General features: G+C 41.7%; 1 protein-coding gene across 1 annotated transcript; it reads right to left on the bottom strand.

Moving 5' to 3' along the window:
* Positions 1 to 14,213: 14,213 nt before the first annotated feature.
* Positions 14,214 to 15,469, bottom strand: LOC129779587 (titin-like). The gene is made up of 2 exons (XM_055787150.1): positions 15,411 to 15,469; positions 14,214 to 15,342 (listed from the first exon to the last, which is right to left on the bottom strand). The coding sequence occupies exons 1-2, from the start codon at positions 15,414 to 15,416 to the stop codon at positions 14,314 to 14,316; spliced, it is 1,035 nt and encodes a 344-aa protein (XP_055643125.1). The 5' UTR covers positions 15,417 to 15,469; the 3' UTR covers positions 14,214 to 14,313.
* Positions 15,470 to 18,919: the final 3,450 nt, after the last annotated feature.

Genomic DNA, 18,919 nt, shown 5'->3' with positions numbered 1-18,919 from the left:
ACGTGCTCGTTCATGAGCTTTACTGCACTTGTCAGCCTGCGGGAATGCTGCAACTTCGGGATCCTGGGGCGCGACAATGGGTCTGTGTCGCGGAACTGTGAGATCGCCTCGTCGTAGTGGAAGACCAGATCGCGTAGTAGTTGTTGATCTGGCTGTGGGTCTTCCGGCTCAGGGGGTTGTAGTACTGTGGCCTCCACTGGTGCTGATTCGCGTGCCCCACTCGCGAATGAATTGCTCAGCCGTACTGAACTTCGTCTCGACACATCGCTTGCTCTGTTGTTCCTGGAGCTTATTTCTCTCTGCACCTGCTGCTTGATCTCGTCGATTTGCGTTTGGGAGAGCATGTTGTTGCGTACTATCGCTCTACGCCTCGCGTTCATCGCGTTCTGATCAAGCCTCCCGACGAACTCTGGATACGCTTCCTCGAACATTGTTAGTATTCGAGGGCGACCGCTCATGTCCGTCTCCAAAGCAGTGCAGATGTAATAGGCGCGGATCACGAATTCATTCATTTCGTGTGTCCACATGATCCGGCGCCTAGTGGTACCCACAAGTGTGGACGACTGTCGTCTGGCAGTCGCAACACGTCTCGTAGGCGCAGCGTTTCTTGGGTGATGTCGATGGCTGCTGTTTCCGTGTGGCGGTAGCTCTTCGGGTTGAACCCGGCTGGTGGCCCGCTCTTGCACATCGCCCTCCAGCCGCTGGCCGCTCGCTCTTACGCCCGTTCCAGGACCAGCTCCAGTTCGGGGACCCTCCTCGGGTGATCGCATTCTAATTATTCTTCGTGATCGTAGCTCCATTTTATTGGGTGTATCTCCTTTGCCCGGGAGACAGCGGGTTGGCAAGGCCTCCATGACCCGGGAGGCCTTCCCCGGGAGAGATATAGCGCTCTGACTCGCTCGCACCCCCTCACTTAGCCACTTTCGACACCCGTTCTCGGAGCCAAGACCAGGTGTGTGTTTCCAGTTCACGCCCGATCTAAAAATGTCGTCATATGATCTTCGTGGAGGCGTGAGATAGGAACATTTGAGACCAACAGGCAGGCTCCTACCCTATGTTGATCCCCATTTGAGAACCTGAACCTTTTTTTTTTTTTTTTTTTTTAGACTTATCTCACTTCTTAACTAGGCGAACCTAGCCAGAATTTTCACCTGCCCCCGGGCTTCTGAATGCCAAAGGGGGACTAGGCTCTGCGGAATGCACGTATCTGCATGCTCGTGCTGTTTTAGTCCTGACCGAGGAATTGTCGGACAATCGCGCAGGTGCTAAGGATGACCGACTTTTGGATGCCGGCCAATTCCTTCTCGATGTTCAACACCTTTAGCGCTTCCAGAAGTGTCTTCGGGATAATTCCAGTTCCAGAGAGAACGACTGGAACAATTCTTGGGACCTCCCTTAGCCCCCACAGTTCCTTGAGCTCCACGGCCAATGGTCGGTACTTGCAGATTTTGCGACCGTGGGTCTCCTCCAGATTCTGGTTCAGTGGAATAGCGACATCGATGATGGTGACTTTGCGGTCGCTCTTGTCGTAAACCATTATATCTGGGCGGTTGTGGTGGATCGAGAGGTCGGTCAGAACAGTGCGATCCCAGTACAGCTTGAAACGGTCATTTTCCAGGACAGGTGCAGGCAGGTACCGGTAGTTTGGTACGTTGTCTTCCAGTAGAGCACATTGGAGCGCCAGTTGTCGATGAACAATACGGGCCACGTTGTTGTGGCGCTCGGTGTAGGCTGCGTTGGCCAAAACGGGACAGCCTCCCATAATGTGCTCTATGTTTTCACCTGGTTGATGGCACATCCGGCAAATGTCATCAACGTCTTGATGCCAGACGTACCGCCTGCAGTTTCTCGTCGGCATTATCCTGTCCTGGATGGCTATCATGTCGGCTTCTACTACTGAAGAGAGTTCACCACGCGTTAGCCACAGATTAGATGCGGCCTTGTCGACGTGTGGCCGGTCCAGTTGATGGGGGTGGGCACCATGCACTGCCTTCTGCTTCCAAGCTGCAATCTTCTCCTCCACTGTCTGCAGATTGCAGTTGAGTTGGTACTCCGCTTGCGCCAAGTGCAGAGCGCTGTATCCTCTGTCGGCGGCGCAGACAGCCCGGTATAGCGCGTTTTGGTTGGCGCGTTCTGCGAAGTACTCGCGCAGTTGTCGTACCTGGGCAACACACAGTGCAGAAATGTCGACGATTCCAAGTCCCCCTTCTTTGCGTGGTAGTGAAACTCTCTCCAGTGCCGATTGAGGATGGTGCATTCCGGCCTCTTTGAATGCTTTCCTCATCCTCCTCTCAAGGTCCTCTAGGTCAGTTTTGCTCCATTTGACTACACCAAAACTGAAGGTCAGCAGGGGAACCGCGAATGTGTTGATCGCGCGTACCTTGTTCCCCGCGTTGAGGAAAGTCCTCAGGACACAGTTCACTCGACTCAAGAACTTGTCTCGCAGCTCCGTCTTGATGTCGGAGTGGCGAATCCCGGTGAGCTGTCGGAATCCAAGATATTTATAGGATTCGCCACGAACCATGTCTCTTATAAACTCGCCGTCATAGACCTCGTAGCCTCCGGATTCGGTAAGTTGTCCTTTCAGCAGGTGGACACAGCGACACTTGTCGAGGCCGAACTCCATACAGATGTCCCTGCTTATGTCTTCGACAACCCGGATAGCTACACCTAGACGCTGACGTGAATCAGCGTAGACCTTGAGATCGTCCATGTAAAAGGTATGGGTCACTTCTTCGTGGGCGCCGTCGCCATACCTTATTTTATAGCCATGACCGTTTCTATTGAGCGTCCTACTGAGGGGGTTCAGTGCCAGACAAAACCAAAGCGGGCTGAAAGAGTCGCCTTGGAATATCCCCCTCTTTATCTGCAGCGTTCTAGACTGCAACACATTTTCCCCATCACTAAGGTGCAGAGACGTGCTCCACTGCCTCATCGCATGCTGCAGGAACCTAACGACGACGGGATCAATTTTGTAGAGCTCCAATACCCGGACGAGAAACGAGTGAGGTATGGAGTCATAAGCCTTCCTGTAATCGATATAGGCCATGCTTAGGTTCCGCTGATTATAAACCGCCTGGCCGACTATGGTTGCGTCGATGATGGCCTGGTCTTTGCAGCCATGCGTATTTTTTCTGCATCCTTTCTGCTCTTCTACGATGATATGGTGTTGTTCGCAGTGGGCAGAAACTTTGGCGGTTATGATGCTGCTTAATATCTTGTACAGACTCGATAGGCACGTTATCGGCCTGTACTTTGATGGGTTCAATGTGTTGCTGTCTTTCGGGAGGAGGAATGTGACGCCACGGGTGGCGAATTCAGGGAGGTTGTGTGGGTCACGTAGCACCTTGTTGAAGCACTCAGCTATCTTTTGATGTGCGACGGTCAGCTTCTTGTGCCAGAAGTTCTGAACACCATCGGGGCCCGGTGCTGCCCAGTTCCTCAGGTACCGCGAGGCTTCGCGGACATCGTTCTCTTCGACGATGATAGCTGGCATCTCTCCAATTTCACCACAACTCTCCTCCTCCCGTCTTAACCACATTTGCCCGTCGCGATGTTGTACTGGGGTCTCCCAAATACCAGCCCAGAAGTTCGTCACATCGCTAATATCTGGCAAACCTTCGCGGTAGTCGGGCTTCTCGTCGCTAATGTGGTCGTAGAACGCTTTTTCGTTATCTCTGAACATCCGATTTTGTTCCTGGCGCTTTGCAGAGTCAGAGTAACGTTTCAGCCGTTTAGTTAGGACGCTCAATTGCTGTACCAGTGTGTCGAGTTTTTCCGTCAGCTGGTGAGCTCCCAGCTGGCGAAGTTCAGTAGGCCGCACGATCACAGCAACTTGGCGACATAATTTCGCCGATCTGCTGCCTCTTTTGTACGCCATCAGTCTTCCAATTGCGGCGCGCTTGTTTAGGATCCGTTGCTCCAATCTCCTTCGCCATGGAGGCTCACGCCTTTCACGGAGATGTTGGAGCAGTCCGCCTCTTGGCCTAATACGGTATCCTAAACTTTTGGCAGTCGCCACAGCAGCACAGTAAACTTTCAGTTGCAGCTCCTCCATGTTCTCAGCATCAACCAAGTGCAGCGGAAGAACGTGCTCGTTCATGAGCTTTACTGCACTTGTCAGCCTGCGGGAATACTGCAACTTCGGGATCCTGGGGCGCGACAATGGGTCTGTGTCGCGGAACTGTGAGATCGCCTCGTCGTAGTGGAAGACCAGATCGCGTAGTAGTTGTTGATCTGGCTGTGGGTCTTCCGGCTCAGGGGGTTGTTGTACTGTGGCCTCCACTGGTGCTGATTCGCGTGCCCCACTCGCGAATGAATTGCTCAGCCGTACTGAACTTCGTCTCGACACATCGCTTGCTCTGTTGTTCCTGGAGCTTATTTCTCTCTGCACCTGCTGCTTGATCTCGTCGATTTGCGTTTGGGAGAGCATGTTGTTGCGTACTATCGCTCTACGCCTCGCGTTCATCGCGTTCTGATCAAGCCTCCCGACGAACTCTGGATACGCTTCCTCGAACATTGTTAGTATTCGAGGGCGACCGCTCATGTCCGTCTCCAAAGCAGTGCAGATGTAATAGGCGCGGATCACGAATTCATTCATTTCGTGTGTCCACATGATCCGGCGCCTAGTGGTACCCACAAGTGTGGACGACTGTCGTCTGGCAGTCGCAACACGTCTCGTAGGCGCAGCGTTTCTTGGGTGATGTCGATGGCTGCTGTTTCCGTGTGGCGGTAGCTCTTCGGGTTGAACCCGGCTGGTGGCCCGCTCTTGCACATCGCCCTCCAGCCGCTGGCCGCTCGCTCTTACGCCCGTTCCAGGACCAGCTCCAGTTCGGGGACCCTCCTCGGGTGATCGCATTCGTAGTATTCGTCTTGACCTTAGCTCCATTGTCTGGGTGTATCTCCTTTGCCCGGGAGACAGCGGGTTGGCAAGGCCTCCATGACCCGGGAGGCCTTCCCCGGGAGAGATATAGCGCTCTGACTCGCTCGCACCCCCTCACTTAGCCACTTTCGACACCCGTTCTCGGAGCCAAGACCAGGTGTGTGTTTCCAGTTCACGCCCGATCTAAAAATGTCGTCATATGATCTTCGTGGAGGCGTGAGATAGGAACATTTGAGACCAACAGGCAGGCTCCTACCCTATGTTGATCCCCATTTGAGAACCAATTTTTTTTTTTTTTTTTTTTTTTTTTTTTTTTTTTTTTTTTTTAAGGTTTTATTTATCTAATTTCATTATTTTACAATCAATATTGCTTCTTGCTAAATTTATAATCTGCTACAAATCCTAGCGTTTTGAACACATTATTTATAACATTGATTTCAGTATAATTTCTACAATTACTACAATATTAATATTGCATTAGCATATGTTTAGGTAACTTCCAAATTCTTTTGCTAAAATTTTACTGTTGTTCCATCTTATCTCTCTCAACTGTTTTTTAAACATGAATAAACTGGCACCAGGATACTTTAAATTAAACGAAATTACTCGCACTGTTAACCATAACGCTGACTTCTGCTGTTGGGATTTTGCACATATCCTTCGTGAGAGAATATCTTCCAAATTGTTACATTTTACACCGATTCGTGTTCGAATGACCTGACAACACCAGTCCCACACTTCTTTTGAACTGCGACATAATTTTAGTCTGTGGTTTAGACTATCGACGCCTCCGCATTTAGCACATAACTGAGGATTTCTTCGAATATTGTAAGCTTGGAGTTTTTCACCAGTTGGAACCAGATTGTTGACAAAGCAGAACAAATTTGAACGATCATTTAAAGTTAAAAAATTTTGATTTATGTTCTCCCACACTGTTGGCCAATCAGAATCAATTTCGTCTTCAATTTTTGGAACACAATTATTCAAATTAACAAAATGCGTATATAATAGTTTTGTTGAGTAGTTTGGATACATCGTTAGGATATCTTTAGCTGTAGAAATCCATTCCCTGGCATTTCTCGTCAATCGTTGTGGAATCCGAAAATCTAATAAGTAATTTTCTTGTTGCAAATTTCCCTCTTTATCTGTATTGTATAGTAAATTTTTAATAAACAGTGCTTTTATTTTTGCTTCAGGATCAATTAATTTCATCCCTCCTTTCAAATGATCAAGGTATAATTGATTTCGTTCTACTCTGAAAATGAATCGGTTCCAAATGAAATTTCCACACGCCTTTCGTATTTCTGCGATATGACGATTTAATGGTGGAAAAACATGGCCCAAGTACCAAAGTTTCGATAAAATGTACGTATTCAATACCATACATCTTTCAAATAGATTTATATTTCGAATCTTGTGTCTCTGCATTGTTATTTTCAAATTAACGATTAATGAATCATAATTTGATACCACAGTGAGATACCAACTTTTACTAAACTTCACGCCTAATATTTTAAGACAATCTTCTTCTTTAATTAATTGTGGTCCTAACTCAATCTGATTTATTCGCATAAAGGCCGATTTTCGATAATTAATTTTTATTCTGGCATATCTAGAGTAGCATTCAAAAATAGTTAGGAGTACGTCGAACTCTTCTTGACTTCTTATTAAAACATTGAAGTCATCCGCAAAAACAATAACTTTAATGAATTTGTCATACACCCAGAAACCTTGAAGACTATTTGATATGAATCTAATGAGAGGTTCTAAGTATAGTACAAATAATAACATACTTAAAGGGCATCCTTGGCGCACCGATCGTGTAATTTGAAAAGAATTTGTAAGGAATCCGTTAACTAGAACGCGAGATGAGGCCACAGCATAAAGTTGTCTAATACAGTTTATAAACAACGGCGGAAGTCCAAATTTTTCCAAAACTTTCCATAAATAGTTATGGTCTACCCTGTCAAAGGCTCTATTTAAGTCAATACTTACTAAGCAGCCTTTGAACCTTTTGTTTTCGCAAGATCTTGTAAGTATCCTTCTAATGTCTTTTAAATTATCAACACAAGACTTTTTCTGTAAACACGCCGTCTGTCCAGCTCCAATTAACTTATCGAGAAATGGCATGATTCTTTCTGACAAAATTTTTGTGAACAATTTATAATCGCAGTTTAGCATGGAAATTGGTCGATAACCTTCTAACGACAAATTGTTACCCACATTTTTCGGAATTAGCGTTATTATCCCGTCAGAGAAATTTTTCGGTGGCGAAAGAGCACCTGAGAGATAGGCATTGAAAATATCCAAAATATCATATTTCAAAGAATCGAAATTTCGCAAATAAAATTCATAAGTTAGCCCATCAGGTCCTGGTGTTTTTTTCTTTTTGGCAGCCGTTAACACATATGTCAACTCTTCTAACGTAATGGGCGCAAGTAAATGTTCTCTATCGTCATCATTCAATGTCACAGATATGTGATTTAGCGGATCATCATCAATATTCATGGAATCTTGAATGCTTTGTCCCTCGAAATGATTTGAATAAAATTCAAAAACGCAATTTTTCAGTCTGTTCGAATCAGTAATTATATCGCCATTGCTCTCCAATTTTAAAATTCTATTACTCTCTCGTCTTTTTCTTTGTGCTGCAATTTGGAAAATATTAATAGTTTCCTCTTGGAAAAGGTTGAAACTACTAAAGTTTTCACCCAAGTGATTTATCCTTTCTGTTTCAATTTGCAAAATCCTCGCCTTAATCATATTTACATCTAAATACGTCTCTTCCCCTCTATTTCGTTTATCCATGTACTCATTCAATTTAGCATAAAAATAATGTTTTTCATTGGAAATCCTCGATACTAACTCCCAACTTTTACTTTTGAAGAACTGTTTGGATTTCGACTTCACAATTTCGTTCCACCATTTATTTTTATCAGCTACATATGTTTGTCTAAGTTTCCAGCTTTCATAAACTTCAGAGAAATTACGCATAATTCCATCATCTTTAAGTAAGGTGGGATTTATTTTCCAATACCCTCTTCCCCTATTTATAACCAAACATTTATCAACATTAATCTTCATGATAATTCCACAATGATCTGAAAAGGCAACGGGCCTTGTTTTAAACTCAAGAATATTTCTCATGAAGTCTCGCGGTACATAAAAGCGGTCAAGCCTAGAAGCCGAATTCAGTCTGTGAAAGGTATATTGATTCTGTTTGAGCTCAAGTGCAACATCTTTCCATCTAAAGGAATCTACAATTTGACGAAGTCCACTACTATAATTTTTGTTTTCCCCCATACAATCAAAATTATTAATAATGCAATTGAAATCTCCTCCCACAATATTCGTTTCCACATTACTTTTTGCGAGATGTGGTGTAAGGTCATTCAAAAACAGTTCATCTCTTTCCTTTCTACGATTAGATCCAGAGTAGGCGTAAATATTAACAAAATTTATATTTTCTATAGCAATAGATGATATTCTCCCATTCAAACTAAAAAGTGGCTGAGAGATATTGAAAGAATTCCGTATTAGTATCGTGGTCCCAGACTCATGTTCATTCATATTGGTGAATGCTACATGTGATGGAACAAAAGAAAAATTTTCGTAGCAAACTTCTTGTAAATACAACACGTCTATATCATAATTCCAAACGAAATCACGAAGAAGATTCTTATTGACAGTGCTAGTACTGCTATTCAAATTTATACTCGCAACTCTTATAACACAATTCATAGTTGGAAAACTAACTATTTTTAACTTCTATAATTTATACATGAAAGTTAAAAATCAATAAACGCAATTTTCAAAGGTCAATTACTCAGATATCTTCTATTAATTAAATCCCATGCTCCTCGTTAGAAGTCATATTCAATTCTATCGAGCGTTCATTCTGAACACTCCCCTTCTTCTGCCTAGCTTTACTGCGTGTGAGGCGATCTAGCGATTCGCTCAAAGTACCACCCATTGTCGATTGTAAAAATGTTTGATCACGAAGAACTTTTCCCGTAGGTGACTCATCAGAATCCGAAGCGGCTTCTTTGTTATTATCAGATGATATTTTATTCCTACCTCGTTTACCCATGACCTTTATAAACTCATCCTCTGTAGAGAGACTTGCCCGCATTAATTGTAATAGATAATGAAAGTTCTTTTATATCAAATGTCGTAGAACAAAACATTATAAATTTAGGTGTCAAAATCTTCAAAACTCCTGTTAATCATTCTGAAACCAATGGCCAAGTAGAAAGATGTCACTCTACAATACGAGAAATAGCTAGATGTGTTAAAGCATTAAATCCAGATATGCCAATTACTACTCTCATTCAAGAAGCAACTCATAAATACAATAACACAATACATTCATTTATTAACAAAACACCAAAAAATATTTATATAGGAGAAAGTAGAGATAATGCGTCCTATGAAGAAATAGCAAGAAGTCGAGACAAAAATAATGAAAAAATATTAAAATTATACAAAAACAAAGAAGAAAAAATTATTCCAAAAGCTTATCAAACATACGAACCCAATAGCTATGCATATGAAAAAACAAATACTCACAATAAACGTAAGAGTCGATACAACATTATAAAAATAAAAGAAGATCACAATACATACATTATAGATTCCAATAATCGAAAAATCCATAAATGTAATTTACGAAAGAATACAAGCGAATAAAAACATTTTTCGTTTCTTTACAGACTCGCCCTCTGCGCGTCTCAAGTACTGGCAGGAATTCAAATACACGACCTTACAAATAACCCACTCGCAATTGTACCACTAGGAAAAGCAAAAATAAAAATAGGACACATACGCATTGTACATCCTATTGATTTAATTCAAATTGGCAATACAATTTTCAATGTTAATAGTGACATACAGAATAATCCTTCAAATAATCCATTGTATGAATTAATCCAAATCAAAAATTATAAGTTATATGAAACATTTATGAAAATCAAACCATTTGTAAACAGAAGAAAAAGGTGGGATACAATCGGAACAGTTTGGAAATGGATCGCCGGCAGCCCAGATGCAGAAGATCTCCGAATCATCAATCACTCCATGAACGCCCTGATAACCATGAACAACAAGCAGTTATTCATCAACGAAGCTATCGACAAACGAATCCAAGAAATAACAGACATAACCAATCAAGTACTAAAGATCGAGAATGAAAGAACAAAAAACCATTCCCTCGAAATTAATCAATTGATAATTCTCTCCAACATAGACTCATTACAAAATCAGGTAGAAACATTAGAAGAAGCAATTCTAATGGCCAAACACGGAATCCCTAGTAGCAAACTACTATCGATAAAAGATTTTACAAAAATTGCAACCTTTCTACAAAACCACGATATTCACATAACTTCCTTCGAAGAATTATTAACACAAGCCAAAGCACAAGTAATGCTGAATAATACGCACATTATCTATATGCTAAAGATTCCACAAGTATCAACTGAAACATTTGAATACGACTACATTGACTCAATAATCAAGTCAATGAAACGCATTTTATTGAACAAAAATTACATTATCAGAAATCAAACAAATGTTTACGAATTGAATCAACCTTGTGAAGAGCAAGATGACTATTTCTTATGCGATAATTCTCAAATAGAACATGCAAATGAATGCATATATAAACTTACTACAGGGAAACATTCAAATTGCACCTTTGAAAAGGTATATTCAAAGAGACTCGTAAAACGAATCAACGATGCAACAATTTTGATCAATGACGCTGGTGCAGAAGTCTCATCAAATTGTACCAATTCCAGTCAACCCCTATATGGATCGTTTTTAATACAATTCAGCCAATGCAATCTTCATATCAACGGCGAACAATATTCCAATTATGAAACAACTATTCCTGCAAAAACATATGATCCTACCACTGGACTTCGTGTTAACGAAATTCATATCATAGACGCACCACCTGTGGAATACCTTCAGAATTTAACCCTTGAACATCGCGAAAAATTGGAACTATTAAACCTGCAAAATCATTCCTTGAGTTGGAAACTCAATATCTTTGGATCATTTGGACTATCAACAATAATTCTAATCGCAAGCACATTTGCAATTCTTCGATTCCTTTCCAGACGTAAACAAAAGGCCAACATAACAGTCCACTTCGACAAAAACGCTGAGACCATCCTAATAAATGAGCCACCAAAAACAACGGAAATTAAACCTGACACCAACAACACAGAGGAATTATCAGACGAAAGAAAAAAACAACTTCAAGCATTCTTTGATGCACCAACACCATTACGCACCATCCAAAAGTAAACTTTGAGGACAAAGCAATCAAGAGGGGAGGAGTTAGCACAGTTAGCACAAATCGAGACCGCATAGCCGATAAGCGGAATATAAACATCCGAATCACCATCCAGCTGCATCATCATCAACAATCACAACTTATCGGACCACCCGGAGACCAAGAATAAACAATCAACCGTTCACAAGAATCGATATCAGCATCACGCTGATGCCATGAATAAACATTCCCACATTCAAGATGTTGTAAACACAAATCATTGATATATATAAGCAGGGACAATGAATGTAAGGTTAGAGTTAAATTTGAATAGTGAATAGATGCACATCGTGTGCTCGAAAAGAAGAAATTGTTTTTTTTAAGTAAAGTTTAGTGTTTAAGATTAACTCATATTTTCCAAATTTCGAATTTTTCTTTACTGAAGAGTAATCGTTTCAGAAAGCGTTTTAGTATGCATTTTATTCAAGAAGTTGTAATCCAGGTATATAAGTTGAAAATGTCCGGTTCATGTTTCAGATGCGGCTAGTAGGGCTGTCATTTTTATTCTTTTGACAATAAACTTCAATAATATATTAGTGTTATTCCGCAAAAACAAAGTAATTAGTTTGTTCAGCTTATTAAATGTATCGAGTTTCGATCCGAAAAAAAAACCTTTGCGACATTCGTTACTTTTGTTTTTATTTGTAGAAAAAAGCGGTCGATGCACATCGTTTGCTTAAGGAAACTTATGTTTGTTTGAGGGAGATTATGTTGAACATGTTGAACTAGCAGTAAATACATGTCAGAGATAGTTTCGGAAATTCAAAAGTTTTTTTTTCAGTTTTGGCCAAAAGACGATGCTTTGTGTGTGGAGGGAATGATGGACCATAAGCTGCTAAAACCGGGTGAAACAGTGAATACAGATTACTACCGAAGAACAAACGATAAATTTGAACTTTGCATTGATGAAATGGGCCCGAAACACAGTAAAGTTATATTACAGCATGACAACACTTCGGCGTACACCGCTAAAACGGTTAAGGACGCAAGCAATAAAAACTAAAACTAAAGCGGTCAACGTTTTCTCCAGACACGACCCTGTAGTGTTATTACTTTTTTGTTTCAATGGGACATGTTCTTTCAGAGCAGCACTTCATCGAATATAAAGATGCTAAAAATGGGTCGGCTTCTTCCCATACCGAAATTCCACCGACAGCTTAGACTTGCTGTTTACGATCACATCGATCAAACCGCCATACGATGAAGGGAGACTCGACAAAATCAGTGCTATAAATACTGATCCTTCAGACCCACTCCAATCTTCTGCAAACGATTTTCAGCCGCCATAAGATGTGAAGCGTCGATGACAGAGGCGTCACCTGGTGAATCTGCTTCAACAAATCCCACATTTCCTTCGCTGTCTGCTTCTGGGTAAAATACACCTGCTGATTGTCCCCTACCGCCAATCCAATCATTGCGCGAGCCATTTCCGGCTTTGGATCCCACACAAGCTTCGACAATCATAAGGAGAAGTTCCATGCTGATCATCCATATCGAATAGTTCTGGTCGTTCAACTTCTCCACTGAAATTTCAGCATCGGCCAATTTACTTTATCACACGCGATGCAAATTTACTCATCTAAATCACTCTTCACAGTCTGAGTATTGTACGAATATCCATAAAATCGAACAAATTCGATCCAAATTTCGTTCAAAAGCTCTGACAATTAAGCTTTACCGTTTACGATAAGTTAGCTCAGGAGTGAGTAGTCAATCTCACAATCACAAAAACAAATCAACTAATTTCGGATGAAAAAAAATATGAAAAAAAAAAAATACAAGAGAAAATTCAATGGAACAAATTTTCCATAAATCGTACGCTTTGCTGGCCCTGTCTTTACGCTAGGGAACCACGCTATAGAGGCGACCCTTCTGGCCTTCGGGCGGTGAATATCATACTAACATTCCTTCCCTTCCCCTGGTGACTGTAAGGACGTGGCCGGCGTCGTTATTGACCATTCAAAGCTTGAATCACCGAAAATTGCACAACGAGAATGATTTGCTAGTCCCGAGCGTCATTCTGTGTGTTCTTTGTGCAATTTGGTTGGTTCAGGTCAATCACGGAGAGCAACTACGAGTTGTACAGTCTACCCAAACTCAAGCTCACATTGAGTCATCTTGTAGAAACGGAACCAATTAAATTGCACACCCAATCCTTCATAAAGAACAATACCATGCATCGTAGCTTTTGTTTATACTGATTACCGTTGTCTATTATTCAAAGAAGCTTCGTATTGATTTGTGAACAGGTTCACTAGACATGAGTATTTGTTAAGAAGAAGTGTAAACTTATAAATGGTTGAATAAAGTATTGTATAAGATTAGTATGGTCCCTTGTGTTGTGGTCGAGAGTACAAATACGATCGGAACGGGAAAAAAGGTTCAGTGGCTCAGAGCAAACATCCGACCGCAATCTGTAATTCAAACCATCATCATCATCTGCTTCGCATCTGTCAAAACTTGTTTATTCCACCGTTTACCAAGCAGTTGTTAATTCATAAGTTCTCTTAAGAACTATTTTTCCAAAGGAGTTTTAACTAACAAGTTCAGACGCTTGAAGTACATGATTGCACATGATATTGAAATGCGTCTACAAAACCATGCAAACCATTGACCCTTTCCAGTGTCACCAAAGCTTTCTACTAATGTGTTATTTATAAAATTTATATGCATTCTAAAATAATATCCGAAGTGCTAGACAAGCGGATTGAATTAAATAATTTCGTAGTCCTGCGTCAATAAGGCGGTCGCGTCTTGGATGGTAGTGTCTGTCGTCATACACGTAAGAATGACATACACACATAGGAAAATTGTGGGCACAAATCAATTCATAAAATGAGCGTTTGAACTATTTCGTTTCGTGAAATGCTATAAATTATTATTGAAATAAATACACTATCATTTTAATTCCACATTATTTTTTAATAACGAGAACCATCCAAAAACTATGTAGAATAACAACTTTTATTTTCAACAGGATCATTATGCGTCAACACTTCATCGATCCAGTGCACAGCAAGACTAGAGAACACAATAACAAATAATTTCTTTACTTTACTAATCAACAAAATAACTAATTCGGTTTAAGCTGTTACACTTCAGTAGGTTCAGACTCCCGCTTGTGGTGAGACGGGATGTGGTGATGTTGTTCTTCATGGTGATGATCATCACAATGGTCATCTGCGTGCTCCACACCCTGGTGTTGCTCATATTCGTTTTCTTTTTGGAGTTGCACTAAATGTTGAGCGTTATGCTGGTGCTGGATCTCGTCGTTATCGTTATGAGCCGATTCAGTAGACTTATATTGCTCATGATGGTCATGGTGTTTTCCATTTTCGACATAAACAACGTATGGTTTCGGAACCTCAACCTTGTGCACCACAGGCACAGGAACCTTCTTCACAACTTCAACTGGCACTGGACGATCAACGTGTTTGATGACTTCCTTCTCGATGTACACCGGAAATGGTTTCGGGATCTGGACAGTGTATGGCTTCGGAACTTCAACTTCCACCTTGTGGACTACTGGAACCTTGACTTCCACTGGGACCGGAACATACCGATCGACATGAACGTGAACTTTCTTCTCAACAACGACCGGAACTTTCTTCTCCACTTCGACACGGTATGGGACTGGACGATCAATGTGAACCTTCTTCTCTACGTACACGGGAACCTTTCGCTCGACTTCAACAGGATATGGAACTTTGACTGGATATGGCACCGGTCGGTCTACATGCACTGGCACCTTTTTCTCGATGTAGACTGGCACTTTTCGTTCAACCTCAACACGGTATGGGACAGGACGATCGATGTGAACGGGAACTCGCTTTTCGATGATTGTATGTTTTTCGACAGTGTGTTTGTCAGATTTCCAGTCATGCAATGTATGTTCGAGGTAATCCGAATTATCTACATTCCAAGAAGCATCATATGCGAACGATGGTTTGAAACCACTCAAAAATTCCGGATGATACTCATAGCCGGAGGCATAGTCGCTAAGTCCACGTTTTTGTACAACTTTAGAGTCCTGGTCAGCACCGACATCCACTTCCCTTTGGGGTTTTTCGATGGCCGCTCCAATTGCCACGGCCAATCCCACAGATAGCACAATGAATATCTGCACAAAAAAAAACAAAAAGATCAAATCGTGAATAGTAACGCTTCTGATTTTGAGAAAAAACAAACCTTCATGTTGGTCCCGAGCTTACTTATCTTGGCTGCTGGCAACCAAACCCGGTGAACGATCGCAAGTGAATGATGACCTACCTGCGCAATTAAGACGCATTTATAGTGTAATAATTTCTTCAGCCCAACTTCACAGATTTTCGGTGCTATTTTTGATGATATCGAAACGTTACGTGTGTTGTATGCGCGCGAAAAGGGAAAATGTGAAAAATCAGAAATCGCTGAGCAGTTAGTTCAAGGCTAGAGATACCCGCAGCAACTAGCCTAAATGCTCGATTAATCGTTCACCTGCTTTGGAGCGGTTGTAACGGAGGTCAAGAGCATACGGTTCGGCATGGTCCGTGATGTTATCATGCATTCATCTCGGTTGGATTTCATTTGCTGGGATTTTTTTTACGATTCATGGGTAATACGGTTTATTTTGTGCTCGTTTCGTGGGTGCGAAAGTGAAAAACTTAAATATTTCGCCACATTTTAATGAGCACATCTGTTCTTATTGTGAACATGGTAGCTTGTATGCAAATTGTGCTCCGTTAAATACAATATTTTGTGTGTAAAATTGTGTGCAAACGTGTACAAAATTGTGTTCGACGGTTAATTCAATTGTCGGGGGAATTTTTCATCAAAGAAATTTCCTCCGACTTGCACTGTGATCACGCGTATTCTAGAGCTTGCCACTCAGAATGCATTCAAAGCGTGTTATTTGGCGTAGAAATCTCAACTAAGTACTAATAAAAATGACGCAAGTAATACTACGTTGAGACGGCGAAGTTCCTCTAGGAACGTTAGTGCCATTGAAGAAGAAGAAGAAGAAGAAGCTCTGCATGCTTTATTATATTCTGGTTTTCATCAATTCAATTAATAACAAAGCTACAATCGGGGGTTCTTCGTAGCCACTTGGTTACGCGTTCACTTACTAAGCGATCGATCGTGAGTTCAAACTCAGGGCCCTCAATTGACCATCTTTGTGTTGTTATAGAATAACTACGTCCACGCAACCATCATCAGCTATGGAGATCGATCCACGGTGGAACAAAGATCGATTCATCAATTCAACTGCTCTGCTCTGCGAGAAACATCGGGCTGCTGTTCTATAAATAACCCAACAATGATCAATATCAACTGTCTCCGCTGTCCGGTCTGCTGAACAATGGAAGAACAGATAGAATACCCTTACGCCGAAATGGCTACTAGAGTGTAATTTACCATAATGTAATGGAACAGAAAACCTAACGCCTAAATGGCTACTACTTCTACTGTGTAATTTACAATTTATAGAAACATAAACATATGTACATGTACACGATAAAAACCCGGCTCTGTTACAGATAAAATGCTAATGAGCATGATAAATAAATAAATGGGATAAAAAAAAGCTACAATCTGCTACCGCTTTGGTGGCGACTGTAGCGGATTATTGTTTAAGTGTCATTTTGTTATTCATGTGCGTTATTGTCTTGGCTATTGGGAAAAGAAATGGAGAAACTAATCAGGTCTTTTGATGAACTCTTAGCACAGAAGATGGGAAGTATTGAAATCGATATTTCCCAACATTTGAAGGATTTGAAAAGTTCGTTTATCGAATACAATAATGATGACAAAAAGTTAGTTGGAATGAACAGGAAGCGGACTATGAGTACCAGAACGGCTCGTTCTGAGCCGGAGATCATATTTCAAAGGAAAAATTAGATTCAAAAACCCACAAAATTAATAATTATAGAAACGGGAAAGATTGCTCGATCATAGTTGAGTGTGCGGAAGGGGATGACGTTGAAAATGTGAAAAATGGCATCGAAAGTAATATGGGAGATGAGTGTAACGCTGTCATTCAAAAACCAGCGAAACCAAGATTGAAAATATTGGGAATGAGTGATCGATATTCCTCAGATGTTTTCTTTGAACTGTTATAAACTCAAAATGATGACATCGCGATTCAAGATGTTAAAGTTATATATGCGGAATATAAAATCCACAGTTGAAGTATAACAAATACAATACGATTATTGAGGTAGATCATGACACTTATGGATGTCTGATGGGTGCTGGAAAAGTAAACATCGGATGGGATAAGTGTTCAGTTGTTGTGGCCTTTAATATTATGCGTTGCTTCAAATGTGGCACAAGAGCACAGTAGGTTAAAATGAGGAGAAATGCTCAAGATGTAATGAACAACATAAAACATTTGGATGCTCTTCTACCGATTTTAAGTGCGTAAATTGTTTAAAAATCAATAAAGAACAAAAATTAAAATTGGACATAAATCATCCAGCATATAAAGGGTGTGTCACATCAAATTGCATCACGGAAAAAACGCTGTAGAAATTTAATTTTTAGGAATTATATCTTCAGCTTTCGCTTATAATCAGATAAGAGTGTATAGATCACGTTGGCCATGCTTCACTGTCAATTTTTCGTAAATTTGGAAAAATGTCGTCGAACGAAAAAGAGCGTCGTGAATTTATCCTGTACACTCATTTCGAGAATCCGGAGTTGTCACATCGGGACATCGGTAAGATGCTGGGAATCGTCCAATCCACGGTCAGCAGAGTACTAAAACGATACTTCGAGAACCTAACCATCGACCGGAAGGTGAAGAACGGCAAAAATGGATGCTCCGTCAGTGAAAAAGATCACAAGCGCGTAGTTAAGCAGTTTAGACGTGATCCGAGAAGTTCGGTCCGGGATGTCGCCAATAAGCTGAATTTGTCAAGTTCATTCGTCCAGCGGACCAAGCAGCGGGAGGGCCTGCGTACATACAAGGTTCAGAAGGCTCCTAACCGAGACGAAAGGCAAAACATGGTGGGGAAGACGTGAGCCCGGAAGCTGTACACCGAAATGCTGACGAAGCCGCATTGCCTGGTAATGGACGACGAAACCTACGTCAAAGCGGACTTTCGTCAGCTGCCGGGTCTGTTGTTCTTCTCCGCAGAGGACAAATTCAGCGTTCCGGAGGAGATTCGCAAGCAGAAACTATCCAAGTTTGCCAAAAAGTACATGGTGTGGCAAGCGATCTGCTCTTGCGGAAAGCGGAGCGCCCCCTTCGTGATGACCGGCACGGTAAACGGGCAGGTTTACCTTAAGGAGTGCCTACAGAAGCGCTTACTATCACTATTGAAGCAGCACGAGGGCCCGACCATCTTCTGGCCGGATCTCGCTTCGTGCCACTATTCAAAGGACGTGTTGGAGTGGTACGAAGCCAACGAGGTCACCTTCGTGCCAAAGGAAATGAACCCGCCCAACGCGCCGGAGCTTCGCCCAATAGAGAAATATTGGACGATTATGAAGCAGGCCCTCCGGAAGAACCCAAAAGTTGTCAAGTCGGAGGCGGACTTCAAGAGAAAATGGATTTCTGTTAAAAAAAAACTACAACCTGACGTTGTACAGAACCTTATGGACGGGGTAAAGAGGAAGGTGCGAGCATACGGGCTTGGGCTCGAAGTATGAATAAAAAGAAAATGCCAAAAGTTGTTTAATAGTTTTTATTTTACTGTCTAAAATTTTCAAAAGGA

Source organism: Toxorhynchites rutilus, chromosome 3, assembly GCF_029784135.1.
Source record: "Toxorhynchites rutilus septentrionalis strain SRP chromosome 3, ASM2978413v1, whole genome shotgun sequence".
NCBI lineage: Eukaryota > Metazoa > Arthropoda > Insecta > Diptera > Culicidae > Toxorhynchites > Toxorhynchites rutilus.
Note: the sequence above shows the minus strand (reverse complement) of the source record. Positions and strands in the feature narration are given on the sequence as shown.